This window comes from Cryptotermes secundus, unplaced genomic scaffold, assembly GCF_002891405.2.
Source record: "Cryptotermes secundus unplaced genomic scaffold, Csec_1.0 scaffold634, whole genome shotgun sequence".
Taxonomy (NCBI): Eukaryota; Metazoa; Arthropoda; class Insecta; order Blattodea; family Kalotermitidae; genus Cryptotermes; species Cryptotermes secundus.
In genome coordinates, this window is record NW_019737091.1 from 307197 (window position 1) to 323742 (window position 16546).

General features: G+C 41.4%; 1 protein-coding gene across 2 annotated transcripts in view; it reads right to left on the minus strand.

The window, feature by feature from the left end:
* Positions 1-11211, minus strand: part of LOC111870159 (hemicentin-2) — a 207320-nt gene extending 196109 nt beyond the window's left edge. For both annotated transcript variants that reach the window (XM_023862216.2, XM_023862215.2), the window contains exon 1: positions 9997-11211. In XM_023862216.2, the coding sequence (XP_023717984.1) occupies positions 9997-10126 (130 nt within the window). In that variant the 5' untranslated portion in view covers positions 10127-11211. The remainder of the gene's footprint in view (positions 1-9996) is intronic.
* Positions 11212-16546: the final 5335 nt, after the last annotated feature.

A 16546-nucleotide genomic window follows, 5' to 3' on the forward strand; every position in this document is an offset into this window, starting at 1 on the left:
CCCCGCAGCATTGATAGTCTTCAAAATGAAATTACACGCGTAATTCATTCAATTACCGTCGACGAACTGCAGAGAGTGTCGCGTAATTTATTTGTGAGATGCGCGGCATGTTTGCAAGCAGAAGGAGGTCACTTTCAGCACCTGTTATAAACCACGGTAAGTTATCTTTTTACTGTATTCTTATAAATGTGTGCATGTAGAGCAACTGATGGACGGAGACTCAGCGACACCACTACACTCACGCTATCGGGGAACGGCACTGCAGTCGCGGGGAGGAGTTGCATCCGTTCTGCGGTGGTATGACTCACGGCAAATTGCAGCCGCGGCGCGCACTTGATTGTACGCACTGTACATCAAATAGTTACACAGAGAAGTGGCACTCGGTAGCGTAGTTGGTTGAGGCACTATGCTACAAGTCGGAAGGTCGCGGGTTAGAATCGACTTAGCCTCTAACAGAAATGAACATCAAGAATCTTTCTGGGTGGTAAAGGGCGGCCGGCGCGTAAGACTGACGACCTTACCGCCACCTGTGAACCGATTTTCTAGAAAATGTGGGAGCCTCAACGCCTCAAACCCTACGGGTCTTCATGGCCTGTTATATGGACATCTTTAACTTTACCTTAGTTACATAGAGAACATCAGGACCTTTGTAGATTACAAAGTTTCTCTTCTTTAAAGCCGAGAAATATGGTAGAAAAAGTTCTTGCTATTCAATGGAACCTTATTCCACAATCTACAGCCAAAAAAAAGGGGCTCTGTATCAGAAATTGTTTTCTTATATATTTTAAAGCAAGAGCAGCAACATTAGTAGTAGTATTAATAGTAGTAGTAGTAGTAGTAGTAGTCTTGGTGATGGTGTCAATTGTGGCATTAATCACAATAAAGCTACGATTTTCAGTAGCAACTAAGGTGGAGACTTCAGATACTGACAATGATATAAAAGGTTCACGTATATACGAATGTAGAACCCTCTGAGTGGAGTGGAGATAGGCCTGTTATTGTCATACCTCAGAACTGTACGTCACGTCTAACAAAAGGAAGATTTGAGGATCTATACATGCCATCTTTTGTATGCATTTTTCTGCCCGAGTAACTCTGGATATTGTGCCAGAGGAAAGGATGTAAAACTTTTGCTAGTTACAGAGGCAAGCGAGCCTACAGATATGTCCTGGCTTCTATTTCGGCTTCGACGTAAAAATATTTTATTTCCTTTCTCATTCATAAATTTTAGCTTTGAAATACTGAACTTCGTTTACAGTGATAAAGTATTGTGTCTTTCATAGCGAATGTCAACACGTTCTCCATAGATAGATTCCTTTCAGTATATTCAGGGATGCTGTTTCAGCTGCAGAGTCGACAACTGTCATGAATAGAAGGAAATACGTCTGCCATCCACTCTAGTCCGTTGATTAACCTGAGACCTGTAGCCGTCACAGCGGTGACATTGAAGACAACTGTCTTCTGTATGTGCCGGCTTGTTGTCTAGGAGGTTTGTAACGTGTTTGGGCACGTCACGCGAGTATTTATTGTTCTTCGCTTTTACACTTATACACTTTGCAAGAAGTGCCACTTGCCGTATCACAACTAATTCTATTTCGCTTAGCTCCTGGCCCAATGCTTTGCTGCTTCTGTTGTCGTGGCTGGATCCCGACTGTCTCTAACGGCGGCTTCCTGTGGACTGTTTATATTGGGCGGTAGCTATCCCAAGACTGACTCCTTCGGCGGTTACTTCCAGACTCTGTGGGAACGCTCCGTGTATTCGTCGTAACCGTGTTTCGGAGGAACACGCTCTCTCTGTCTTCATAAGTAGAAGAATAATTCTTCTAACCTGAAGATGAATGCTGCTTGTTCCTATGAAATATTGCAAAGATCTACCAGACTTCATTGAGTCAAAACCAAAACGACAATAATTTATATATATCAACCTGTTAGGCACTCCATAGTTTTGTGGCTGACTGTCTTACTGTTACCTCAGAGACAGAACTGTTCGTTCCTCGTATATCATCTTCTCTGACCTGTTGCGGCCTACATCTACTAACGACTTGCCTGTCAGACCCATTAAGGGGGCTCTTTTCTGTACAATTTATCTGAAGCAAAGATATGGACGGCTCTCGAAAATGGTTGTAGCAACGCCGTGGCTCTAGCGTCTAATTACATAGACGGCTTTCGAAATGAGGTACAGTCGAAATTTGCTGTAGTGAAGTTTACTGCTATTTCAAATGATCCTATGTATTTCTTCCTAAAATCAGATTTAATCCATTCTTCGAATAATATGACACTCGTGTATAACGACGTAATTTCTCCGGTTCCTTGGGTAACGTTAGGGTCCAATTTGACTCTAATTCCTTAGAATTTCGTACCTTAATCAGACAATTGATTATATTTTGTGCTATATCTGAAGCCAGAGGACGAACCACTTTCCTGAACGTAATAATTAAAAAATGTAATGTAGTAAGATAATAAATAATGCCCAAATACAGTATATATATATATATATCTCTCTCTCCTCTTGTTCCCACTTGAGAGCATAGGGCTGACTTCTCAGTTTTATGATCATTTTTACAGACAGTAGGACTCCTTGGACGGGTGATCAGCTCGTCGCAAGGCCTCTACCTAAATACATGACAACGCAAACACAGAACAAACGCATAAACATACCAAACATCCATGCCTTGTGTGGGACTCAAACCCACGAACCCGGCTTCCGAGCAAGCGAAGATAGTTCATGCCTTAGACCGCTCGGCTACCGAGACCGGCCCCAAATACAGTGCCATTGTAATATTAAAAAAATACCAATCCAGCAGTGATAAAGCCATATCGCTTTCCCCGGCATATAATTAATCCTAGTCTTTATTTATATGCTAGAGCTGCTTCGACAGAAGAGCTCCTCATCTCCTGCAGGATGGTGTTAGACATTCAGAGCTGCTCATTCTGACAACCAAATTCACAGTCTTGTTTGTTGTAAGATTAATCGGCTATTATTGCACCAATCATCATGACTGTCCTGTCGTAGACTCGGTATTGTTTTCAGCTAACGAAGTGTTAACACAATTCTCGTTCACGCGCCATTTCATCCATATTTCTTGTACAGCCAACTGCAGGTGTTTGCAAAGCACCTTCAGTAACTTGCTACTTCGTGAGTTCCGACTGTTACGAAGTGGAAAGTTGCATTCCAGCTTAAATGCTACATTTTCAACTTCAGCCACTTCACTGGTCTTAAAACTCCTTAACTGAATGCACAAACCGAGGGAGAGTCGGTAAATAGGTCACAAATGGAAGAAAAGCAGCTGTAATGGATGTAATAGGTTTTCTATAAGCATCACCATGTAGCAGCACAGTCCAGCTTCATGATAGACTAGTTAGCAACTACGCATGCGCATATTTAGAGGCTAGTTTTAGTAGTCAAAATGGCGACAGTGTTTGAGGTGTGTATTACCGAAGAACAGCGTTCTGTTGTGCGTTTTGAATGGGACAAAGAATATTCTAAAAGAGTTGCTTCCTGTTTAAAATGAGAAGTGTTTGACGCGCAAGGTTGTTCTCAACTGGATCAAAAAGTTCTCTCAACGACTTTCGAAAGTCTCAGTTGATGCCTGACCAGGTGCGGAAGTGACTGAGACAACAGCCAAAAAATAGTTCAATGCTGCGAGTTTCGGCGCACTGGTAAAGCGATGGGATAATTGTATCAATTTCGAATATCATATGTTTTACGTTTTATATCCATTTGTGACCTATTTACTGACCCTTCCTCATATATATATATATATATAGAGAGAGAGAGAGAGAGACATGCTATATATGACAAGAAAATTAGGAGCAGACAGCAACGGATAGATATGGGAAAATACTCCTTTGTAAATAGGACCATACAGATCTGGAACCAACTGCCTGCAGATGCTTTAGGGACGCTCTTCTGCAAACCAAGTGATTTTAGGAAAAGGGTTAGGAAAGTGATAAATGAGACGAAGTGAAGGTGGGGTGGAAATCAGCAAAAAATGCAGTGAAGTGAAGTGAAATGAGGTGAGGTGAAATGAAGTGAAGTGAAGTGAAAAGTGTTAAGTATGGGTGGATTACGTAAGTGTAGTAAAGCGAATTGAAGGGAAAATGAGAACATGGCATTGCGCATTCATTGTTGTTAGTTTATTATAGAGTATGTTTCTCTTTCCGTTTGTGTGCTGTGTTTTGTTTGAACGTGTTTATGTGTGTTATTTGTCTGTTGTCTTATTGTAGTACCACTGCCACCGGGTGAAAGGCCATTTGCAGTTAAATAATAATAATAATAATAATATAGGACGAGCCGGGATAGCTCAGTTGGTATAGTGACTGAGCAACGGGCTAGACGAATGAGGAGTGAGGTTTAAATTTTGATTAGGATCAAGATATTGTTATATTCTGCATTACGTCAGGACCGGCTCTGGTGCCGAGCCTGCCTCCTATCTAGTGGACATAAGGATTTGTTTTCCCGGGTATAAAGCGGCAGGAGCCTGAAGCTGACCACTCATATTTATGTAATGTCGAGTTTAAGAATGGTGGAGCTATATCTCCACTCTCCCATACGTCCTCATAGGCATGGTGCTTAATTAATTAAGGATAAGTGCAACTTCAAATTTACCTTTTATTTATATAACTGCATAGTTTTATGTATTTTATTTTTCACGCATTTTGATATATTAGAACGGTATTTGCATTTATTTCCCAAACAGGGTTGTATGCCTTATGGTAATGAATAAGAATGCTCAAATTCGACCCCAATATTATAGTTGAAAGAGAATGCTCTTCGAGTTTTATTTTGTGATGTTGTCAGTACCTAAATACGGTATCAAATTGAACGAATGGTGAATAATGAAATAAAAAGTATTTTTTTTAAACCGCGGTCTCCTAATCGGAGTACCATCCAGGCATTTGCCTAGAAGGGCTGACGAAAACCATTAGAACTGTAATTTAGAGTATCATGACTGAAGAAAGAATAGCGCAGGAGATAAAAAATATAAATAAAAAGGACTCCCAAACCGAAGAAGACATCGGAAAGATGTAATGAATATGTTAAATTAGAATGGGCTTGATTGCTTATACCAAGAAGTGAAGACGATAGTCTAGAACTAACAGATTACAAGCGAAAATAGACACCAATTGCATCGAACTGCACTCTACGTAAATACTGCCACTGCTCAATTACAGGCCAATTCCTCTAATGCGGCACCAGCTGTGCTCTTCAATAAGGCGACAGCTGCAATTCCATTAAAAGTAAAAGTGACGCTGCGAATGCGATGTCTCATTCAGACAAGACAGTTTTTTATACTGCCGTATCCTGCTTGTGTAAACCAGAAAGCACATTGTATACAGACACATAAGCTTCATTTATAGGTATGCAGCCGCTCTCACTGCATGCTTCGATCACTAAATGATCATCCTCGGGTGGATTAAAGTTAAAAGAGTTAAAGCTGTCTCTGTGTTTAATTAATTAAGCACCACGCCATGAAGAAGTATGGGGGATTGGAGGTTATGGCTCCACTCTTTTTGTCATCGGCACTAGATGTAGATAAGTTATCATTTCACGTCCTTGACGCATTACCCTCGGGGAAACAGACCCCAGAGACCACTGGACAGGACGATGTATGGGCCTCACTTCTGGTCTGGACGTGGAGAAAACTTATTGATCCTGCCGGAAGTAGAACCCCGGCCGTCCAGCCCGTAGCCTGTAGCTATGCTCACTGAGCTATGAGGATTATTATTATTATTATTATTGTCACGGTAGCCGAGCGGTCTAAGGCATGAACTGTCTTCGCTCTCTCAGAAACCGGGATCGTGGGTTCGAATCCCACCCAAGGCATGGATGTTTAGTGTGTGTATCTGTTTATTCTGTGTTTGCGTTCTCCTGTGTTTAGGTAGGGGCCTTGCGACGGCCTGATCACTCATCCAAGGAGTCCTACCGTCTGTGAATTGAATAAAGGAATGAAAGAAAATCTCAACACCCGTATGAGGGCAAAAGAGGAACGGATAGAAAATTATTATTATTATTATCATGGTTCTAGATCCCTTTGTTGGGCCTTGGCCGCGTTTTTTAGTTCCTTGATCCCATGCACAGTCTGTAGGACTCCTTGGACGGGGGATCAGACGGTTGTAAGGCCTCCTAAACACGGGGCAATACAAACACGGAATAAACGCACACAGAAATCCATGCCTTGAGTGGGATACGCACCAGTTTTTTCATAGAATACAATATATTCAGCTGCCAGGTTAGTACAGCGTCAATTTACTTAGTGGTTAAATGACATAACATATTCACTCACTCATGGAGATGAGCCCTTCTTGAAAAGTCGCCAATTGTGCAGCATTTCATGCAACCTCAAGGGTAATTACCGTGTTCACAAGAGCCCTCTAGCGGACACTATCATGAGCCAGATCAATTCAGTCCATACCATCCCAGTCTATCTCTCTAAGATCCATTTTAATCGACTTTCCCACCAATACCCTACATGCATTCCTCCGCTCCCCATTCGTGCTACAAGCCCTGCCTATCTCATCCTTGACTTGCTCATTCTAATTATACTTCGAGAAGAGTACAAGTTATGAAGCTCCTCATTGTGCAGTTTTCTCCAACCTCCCTTCACCTCGTCTCTCTTTAGTCCAAATATTCTCCTCAAGACCCTGTTCTCAAATACCCTCAGTCTATGTTGTTCCCTTAATGTCAGAGATAAAGTTTCACACCCATACAGAACCACAGGCAAAATTATAGTTTTGTATATTCTAATTCTTACGTTTTTAGACAGCAGAGGAAAAGAAAAAGTTTCTGGACTGAATGGTACCAAGCATTTCCCGAGCTCAATTACATCTTAATTAATTAATTAATATATACACCAAAATTCCACCAGCAAATATCAAAGATATATTGGGCACTGGACATCAAACAAGAATCAAATGTACTAATCCTACTGAAGCCAGTCACGGTAGCCGAGCGGTCTAAGGCATGCACTGTCTTCGTTCGCTCGGAAGCCGGGACCGTTGGTTCGGATCTGTTTCCTGTGAGGTACGAATTGAATTCTTATATATTATTCTTATACACTGCCGGTCACAGTAGCCGAGCGGTCTAAGGCATGCACTGTCTTCACTCGCTTGGAAATGGGGATCGTGGGTTCTAATCCCACTCAGGGCGTGGATGTTTAGTTTGTATGTGTGCGTTTTTCTGTGTTTGTATACAGGTAGAGGCCTTGCGACGAGTTGATCATCCGTCCAAGGAGTCCTACCGAATGTGTAAGATCTAGAAAAACCGAAGTGAACGGAGAAGTTCATGGAAGTAGGCCTAGGCCGACTGGGGCTGTAGTGCCAAGGAAAAAAAAATATGTAGCCTAGTTATGGGAGCAGAAATGTCATTCATTATATCTACATTAGAACCTCCAGAGCATCATGTAAAGAACATACTCAGGCCATTCGATGAAATAAAGTTAATCCAAATTGTTGTCAACATATTCGAGAATCAGGTCATTTCTGTTGTTCTCTTGAAGGTAACTTTAAGATCTTTCAGTCACGCATGCGCGCGCAAACACACACACACACACACACAAGACGGTGCAAAGAATCTACACATATTTTTCATATATGTGTCTGGGTCGCTACGAGATGTACCACTACCTTCCTGAAGGTATCACCTACGCAGTTTTATTTACTGAGATGATCCCCATTAACACTGTTTTTTAATAAAAATCGTTTTCGAGAAAATTGCTGTAATATGTTAGGGACCACTGTGAAAGGCCCCTGTTCCCTGTGATGGATAAACTCTTCAGTCGTGCACGGTCATGAATAGAATAAAATCAATCTACCGGTACAGGAGCTAAGGACGCGTATACAAACTGACATATGTAGGCTTTCTAGAAGCACTTTTAGTATCCACAGAAGTTGAAACCCTGTAAATACGTGAAAACCTCCAGGTTTCTTTTTTTTTTTTTTTTACTGTTCTAGTACTTTCTTATGCACACAGCACACTCTTATCCAGTGCGGTTTTGTCCAACACGCTTTCAGTTATAGGCTCGAAAATAAATACTGAATATTATTTTCCGATCGTCGAGAATTCGATAATATGACGTCTGTTAAAATGCTGTGTTGCCATACAAAAATTTAGTAATTTCGTATCTACTTGTATTACCAATTGCATGCGTTCTATTCAACAAATATAACAGTGTATGCATTCTTCTTAACGGTTATTCTCATTAAGTTTGTCGAAAGTGGATTTAATTAAAGCGCCCTTTCGGGGTACGTATTCCTTGCGTAGGGTCCATCACAGTGGCCGCGCGGTATAAGGCAAGAACTGTCTTCGCTTGCTCGAACTCTGGGATCGTGGTTTCGTATACCACTCAAGGCATGGATGTCAGTGTGCTTTTATTGTGTTTATGTTGTTCTGTGTAAGCAGAGGCCTTGCGACAGGGCTTATCACTCGTCCAAGGATCGCTACAGTTTTTTTATAGGATCAAGAAACTGAAAAAGCTTCCAGGGCCAAACAAAGGGCTCTAGAGCTACAATAATAATTCCCTGCGTTGGAAGGCTTACTCTTTACTACTCATATGTATATGTGAATGTAGAACGTGTTCTCCATCATTAGGGAGTGGAAATATTTCTTATGTACAGAATTAATAATCTAGCCATTCATATGACAATATATTTTCGAACACTGCTAATCCGATCTTTGACGTAATCCAGAATTTCTGAGCTAATATGCACAGCGCCATCGAGGCTAAGATCTGCCCTACATTCTTCGCACCAGAGCCAGTTCCACCAGTCGTAAACTAGACAAGACGGACAGAGTTCGAAGACTGAAAATATGGATTTCATAAGAAAAGCCGTGAGTAAATAACAAACCTAATTAATCACGAATTACTCGTCATTTGTATCACATCTGTTATCTCTGACATCGTCAAGCACGGAAAGCATTGACGGATCTACTACGAGAATGTCAGTGCAAGTAGTTATTTCTACTTGGACGGTTTGACTACTTTAAAACCCTGTGCTAGGGGAAACCAATGCCAAATATTTTAGAGCAAGCCCAACTTTCACAGAAATTAAGAAATATAGGCCTCTCTGAACGGAAAAAAAAAATTAAATCTGCAATGTAGCAATTAACCACATGAAGGCAAAATTAGTAACATCTCTTCGAAAATCCTTCATATCAGTAACAAAACATTGTGCATGTCAAAATAGAGTGCATAACATAACAGTGGGAATCGCTATATTATAAAAATAAAATCTCTTCGTTAATTAGGATCACGTGATGCGCAATGTGCCAATTCCCCATTTAGTCTTGGCCAGCGGCGCTTTTAATAGTGGAGACTGATCGGAAGATTAACTCTACAAGCGCCAGTTTGAATTCCTACAGCCACAAACGGACATTTGAGACAAAACTATCGTCCATTCACTGTTAAAGAGTAAATATAAATACTCCCTCAGTAATTCAAACGTAATGACAAATTACTTCATATATTTATTAGTTATATATTTTTTTTTCTTTTCCCTTGGCACTACAGCCCCAGTGGGCCTAGGCCTACCTCCATGAACTTCTCCGTTCACTTCGGTTTTTCTAGATCTTACACATTCGGTAGGACTCCTTGGGCGGGTGATCAGCTCGTCGCAAGGCCTCTACATGTACACAAACACAGAAAAACGCACACATACAAACTAAACATCCATGCCCTGAGTGGGATTCGAACCCACGATCCCGGTTTCTAAGCGAGCGAAAACAGTACATACCTTAGACCGCTCTGCTACCGTGACCGGCTACTAGTTATATAACTCAGGTAAATTGTTAAAGCTGTCACACGCTGTTAGATACGTAGAACAATTTTGTAAAGTTCGAAAATTTCGACACTTGGTATTTGTATGTTCAATGAATATTCGGAAGGATGCAGAAGGGAGAGATCGACGCCTAATTTGTTATTCAGTTTCTAATAGGAACAGAGAAATACCATGAAAAACAATTCCCAGCATTCGTGTTTGCAACTTACAAATACTCACCGCTGAATACAGGGTCGATGACCACCAAGAGTAGCAATACAACGCACAGACGGGGAGTACCCAAGGAGCGAAGTAGGTTCCTTCCTGTCATTGTCGTCATCGTCATCATCGGATTCGTCATTGGCGTCATGTCTCATGGCACAGCCAGGGCCTCCACTCACACCGTCGCACGCTGCTTCTTGTCGACGGACGTCGCGTCGTCGGTGAAATAATAGTCCGTAAAGTACAGTGATTTCCAAACTTCTCTTTAGAACACACAAGTAAAATATGAAAGGAATGTGACGTCACTTTCACAGCTTACCGGGATGGGAGCACAGAACAGTCCATAGGCACGCAGATTGTGCTAAACGACGTCAACGAATTAAAGAATCCATACACTTGCTAGAAGTTTCATGTCTGGAGAAGTTATGTTCATGATGATAAAATATAAATATAGAAATGACACAAATATATTCAATATTACAGTTCATTTCCCAATCAGCGGTTAATAATTCTTACGAACCACACATACTCCTATGTTTGTAACACCACTGGTTGCCACGATAGAGTAGTTACCATAAGCTTGAGGAATATGGCATACAGATGACGTAAGTGTTTAATTTCGTTGACTGGAATTCGGGAAATCGTAAAGATTCACACGACTTTAAATGCAATTACGGTTCTTCATAAACTGAAACTTGTTAGGGGTGGTAAGAATGCATTTTATTTTAGTGTAATATCGACGGCTAACTTACACGAGGAGGAACAAGGAGTCCAAAGGAATTAATCGGTGGCGAGAGCTGAACAAAATGAAGAACCTCAAGAGGGTGACTCGATAAAATATGACAAAAGAATTATCTGAACATAACCGCTTATACAATTTCCTACCACCGTGAAATAAGAAGAAAAACAGACGAACAATTCACTTAATTACGTGAGGAGAACGGCATTGCGCCTTTTTACTGCGCAACGTATTCACTCGCCAAAACTTCATCGTCATAAAGCAAATATTGTAGTTACTGCTGTCTAACGGCGTTGAAAATTTCTTAAGCGGCTGGTTCCTTCGCTTTTAAAGCAAGTGACATTGATAAATCACATATTGAAAAATTTAGCACTATGCTTCCGAGATGTGAAGGTTCACCGTGAAATTCTCTGCCGACATACGGGTAGCACAGTAACTCCCTCCCTGACACACAGCTGGCGGCCTCGAAGACTCCAACCCAACTAACGACTATTTACAACTACAAAGCGAGTAGAGATGTAGCAGTGAAAACCGGCCGTCAGATCTCTGTTGGCATCACCCCATGTACTCTACGTCACATTCTGCTTGCTGTACAGGTTGAAGGACACGTTCGGCTGCTTTGAATGTTTTAAAACGAGAGAACTGCTTTCCTTACGTGATGTGATTATTTCCAATTGTGTTATAATCACTTTCGCCCCTCGTCAAAAACTCTGTTATGAATTATATGATTTCTAAATCTTAGTAAAGGTAAAAGCAAAGTTATTTCTTGGATTTATTAAAAAAAAAACACGAAGACATAATACTTACTTACTTACTTACTTACTTACTCACTCATGGAGCTGAGNTAAAAAAAAACACGAAGACATAATACTTACTTACTTACTCACTCATGGAGCTGAGCCCTTCTTGATGAGCCGTCTATTCTGCAGCTACTCAAGAATTTACCAGCATTTTATGGAACCCCAAGGTTCATTACCGTGTTCACAAGAACCGTCCACTGATTCCTATCCTGAGCCAGATCAATTAAATCCACACCATCACTTCCTATCTCTGTAATATCTATTTTAATAATGTTCACCCACCTACGCCTTGGTCTTCCCATTGTTCTCTTTCCTTCTGGCTTTCCCACCAATATCCTATATGCATTCATCTTCTCTCCCATTCGTGCTATATGCCCTGCCCACCTCATTCCCCTTCACTTGATCATTCTAATTATACTTGGAGAAGAGTACAAGTTATGAAGCTCCTCATTCATGAAGACGTAATAAGGGATGAACACGCAACTCCATGCATTCTTGTGTTATTTTTCTTGTATATTACATATTTGTAGTTCCGGAAGGTAGAATGGTTGCTGAATAATAATTAAAAATAATTTGGAAGGAATCGGCTGTGGTCTAATGAACATACTGTCACGTGATAGAGAGTGACTATAGACTGGTTTTGGATTGCTGAGCGGATACATTGGACTCTGTGATACAGCGCGTGGCTACACTTTAGAGTTCACTATTAGACACACAGTACTGTCGACAGTCACACCTTCACTGCCGTTGCTTGCTAGCGGCTTTCAACGGCGAACGTTCCCCTTCCTCTGGGTTCTCGTACGGTCTCCAGCTTCAGCTACCAGCTTCCAACAGCAACAGCTCACCACAATCGAACCCCAGCAGTCTTATAACTAACTGCAACGAGTAAAAGTCAAAGTTATATTACGACCGACGGTCAGCCGGCCAGTCTATCTTGGTGTCAAGTCGCATCTGGGGCCAGATGAGGAGATTTTTATTACTGTCATACAGTTGCCTATTTCTTTTCATATGGGGCGCCGTCTCAAACGTGAGGCCGGGTCTACCGTTTACAATTGATAGTGAACATAGCCAGCACAGTCATAATTACCGTGGTCAAACTCAGTAGTATGCGTCACTTATATTTACAGCTGTACATGTCGGTATTATACATAGTTGTCAAGAGTCCGGTCCCTGTGAACACCTACTATTTACAGTTTTATATGTAACTCTAATATATATGTACAATTTATACAAAACTTGGTATAGCAGATCATATCCTAACTCATGTTACTCATGTTATAAAGGCCAACAAAGTTCAAAGTCATGTTGAAAAGTAACAGATCCTGTTTATAACATCTCGGCACAGACCATACAGAAAGCAACTATACCATTATTGCTGTATTCTCTTGTTGCCATGGAAATGTGTTTGTTTGTGGAGCCGTTACTTAGCAGCGGTTGTTATATAGTTTATTATTTCGCCGTAATTACTTAGCAACGGATCTACATGATGCAATACTATCAAATGGATTTCCCTGGAGGAATTGAATAAAACCACAAGAGCATGACAGGACAGAATGTGTCTGCTGGGATTTTAAACCAGGACCTCAAGAACAAAAGTCTAAAGCAACACCAAACGTCATGGTGTCGTGTATTTTTAACCTCGCATTAAATGGAGGTTAGTACTCAGTTTCACGCCCCGGTCACTAGAACCCCAGGGAAGTAGCCCTTTATACATACGGGATAGGAGGCTGAGTGAGTCCCAGAACCGATCTGAGACCAGTGAAGAAGAAACGTCTCTTGCTCTGCAGGGAATCGAACCTCGAACCTTCGACTATCCGGCCGGTAGCGTAGCCCCTTTACTGACTGCGCTGTTCCACTTCTCTTTATTTTGAGGGAAGGGGTTTATTTTGCGAAGCTTTCAGTAGCTAGATTATCGTAGGATGACTGAAGAACAACGAATTGGAAATGATTCGAAAACAGCTGCCGTATCCCAGTATAGGTATTATATCCGAATTTTCCTCGAATGGTTGAGGATATCCGCTTAACACCCGAGGATAGCCGGTGTCTCGGATGCGATTGGAGTGGATCACCTACCAAATGCAGCTGTAGGGAACTGCCTTCGTGTCAGCTTGCCCGCTCTCACATATTCTTAACCCGCTAATATCTTGCAAGTGATTGGCCAGCTTTATACTCCTACCATTTCACCCCTGTACACCCTACAGAGAAGGCTAGAAGGGCCCAAGAGTTGATCTGCCCGCAGTGGAGAGGACAAACATCTGTTACTCCTGCCGGGATAGCTCAGCGGTTATAGAAAAGACGTATAGACTGGACAGCCGGTGTTCGATTCCCGGCCAAGGTCTAGAGATCTTTCTCTGCCCCACACCGTCCAGACTAGCTCTGAGGCCCAAACTGCCTCCTAGCAGATGACCACTGGCGTAAGAAACGGATAACTCACCTTCATCAATAATAATGGAGCCATATCTCCACTTCCCATACGCCTTCATGTTATAGTGCATAAATCTTGATTAAACAAACACAGGATAACGTAACCTTTATAATTACTGCTGCCGGGAATCAAACTCGAATTCCTCGGTCGTCCATCCAAGATCTTAGTCATAAAGGTAAAAATGTATGTTTTCTCTGTACCTAATTATGTAATTAAGCATTATGCTATGATGTCATATGGGAGAACAGAGGTATAGATCCAGCATTTTTAACCTTCGTAGTAAATGGAGGTGAATGGCCAACTTCACACACATGCCGCCTTAACCCCCGGAACCAATTTTATAGGAGCCGGACTGGGCCCCACAACCGGTCCTGAAGTTATGGAGGAGAGAAGCCTTTGCCTCTTCCAGGTATCAAACCTCGGTCTTCCAGCCTCTAGTTTATTCTCTACACCAACTGAGCTGAGCTGCCTCTAATGACTGAAGTATGGACACTGTTTTGCACATCAATAGCTTACTGATATCCGAATGAACGTACATACTTCCTTCTGCGCGTATCAGTGACTCGTTTGAGTGCTCAGATTCCAAATGAGATTTGGTCTGAAGCCACGATTTGGTCTGAAGGTGAAACGTAGTGTAGCCAGCGCTGCCAAATACTTTGACGCCTACTAATTCCAAAACAAAGAATCCGTACAAAAGTCCATTAGTAACACACACGAGAGAAAGTAACGGACCACTATGCAAACGGTAGAATTAACTGTATTTCATACATGATTTAGGATAATTGCTGGAAATGGTAAAGCAGAAACCTTGCTCACCAAACGAGAATACAATACGGCGGCTGCTAAACCTACCCCTTCTTGCCCCAAGAAAATAAACAAAATAAGTGGTGTACAGTTCACGTTACGTCATTCTGGGCAGCGACACCGTACATTCTGTTAATAAGGCACCAATATTTCGTAGTAACATGCTGCAGTCCTCTTAAAAAAAATTTGTGGCAGCACTTCCCCTTTGATCGTAGCTGGCAGCCTACCAGACGAAACATTTCTTCAAAAAGTGGTGTGTGTTGGGGGGGGGGGCTTTCGAAACTTTTCTAAGAACCGCCAGGCTAAATGGTGTTATTACAAAAATCAAGATATGAATGTTGCCTATGCTCTCCTTTCTGTTCAGTAGGTGACGAAATCGAATCTTGGCTGGGAGACCGAAAATCCTTGCTGGGGTTTGTCATAGTTTTCTTCAGCCTCTCTAGACAAATGCCGGGACAGCAGGCATCTATCAAATTAAGCTACGACAGTTTACTTTCAAGTTATTTCCAATTCAGTTTCACTAATCAACACTTGCATCGATGCTGTGCAACTTTGGCTACTGACTAAGTCTTTAAATAAATCAAAAGTAAGTATATGGAGGTCCTCACAGCGGTGAGTATGAAGAGGACTGCCTTCTGGGATATAACCTGTGTAGCATATTGAAAGTCAATCGACGTTTCGGAAGAATGTATCACCTCCGAAAAGTCTGTTGACATTCAACGGACTACACGGTGTTATATCCCAGAAAATAGTCCTCTTCAAACCAAACATAAGTTTGTACCATAGAAAACTAAGATGTGATGGAATATTAACAGCTTTATTTTAGTATTGGAAGATACGCTTATCCTTTCAGTCATAAATCTATCAAAATAAAACAAAGGGAATGCTAAATTTACTAAACTAATTAGACGAACTTTGTGCTGCAAGTGTAAGTGAAATGAGGGTGCAGCTGTAGTTCTTACAGAGCAGAGTAACAGACTTCAAGCCGATTGAACACGAAAAAGAAAACTCGCTGAAAATATTTATATTTAAGAGGGAAAGCTTAATATAGCTTTAATATAAATTCTAAATGCGGTTTCGGACAACTGAAAAGGAGCAGTCCTCGAACTTCGACATTCGTCTAAAGGATGAATTTAATAGCAGTGGCTGTCTTTGAGTATGGAAGCGAAATTTGGGCTCTGAACAGATCTGAAAAGTAAAATATTTATACAACAGAAAAATTACTATAGAATTCTGACGATGGTGTATAACACACAGAGATATTGGGGTTTCGGACTTTATCCATTGTCCTGGTTTTAAGATAACTAAGAAAAACACGACGTTTCGGAAACCGGATCTGTTTCCGTCCTCAGGTGAGGGAAAACACCTATTCTGTTGGGTCCCTTAGAAAGAGCTAAACCAGGACAATGGATAAAGTCCGAAACCCCAATATCTCTGAGCAGAAAAATTGTTTTCTTAAAGCGAGTCTGGTTGTACACTTACAGACCATGTAAGCAATACGACACAACGCAATGCATTCCAAATATATATTTTGGAAGAGAGAATTCAGGACTACAGAAACAAGGGTCGTAATCATGCCTTACGAACTGACTTTCAAGATTAAGCCAGGAAGCTAAGAATTACCAGCGAAACGGAGGAAGAAACACTGGACGAAGGACAAGGCGATTGGAGGATAATCTCTGAGATGGAACACAACAATAAAATTTGCCATAGACACTAAATATACGTAGTACACTAAAACTCGACATTCTCTCTACAGAGTGCATTTGTGTGTTTCATATGGCTCTTAGAAGAGGCAGC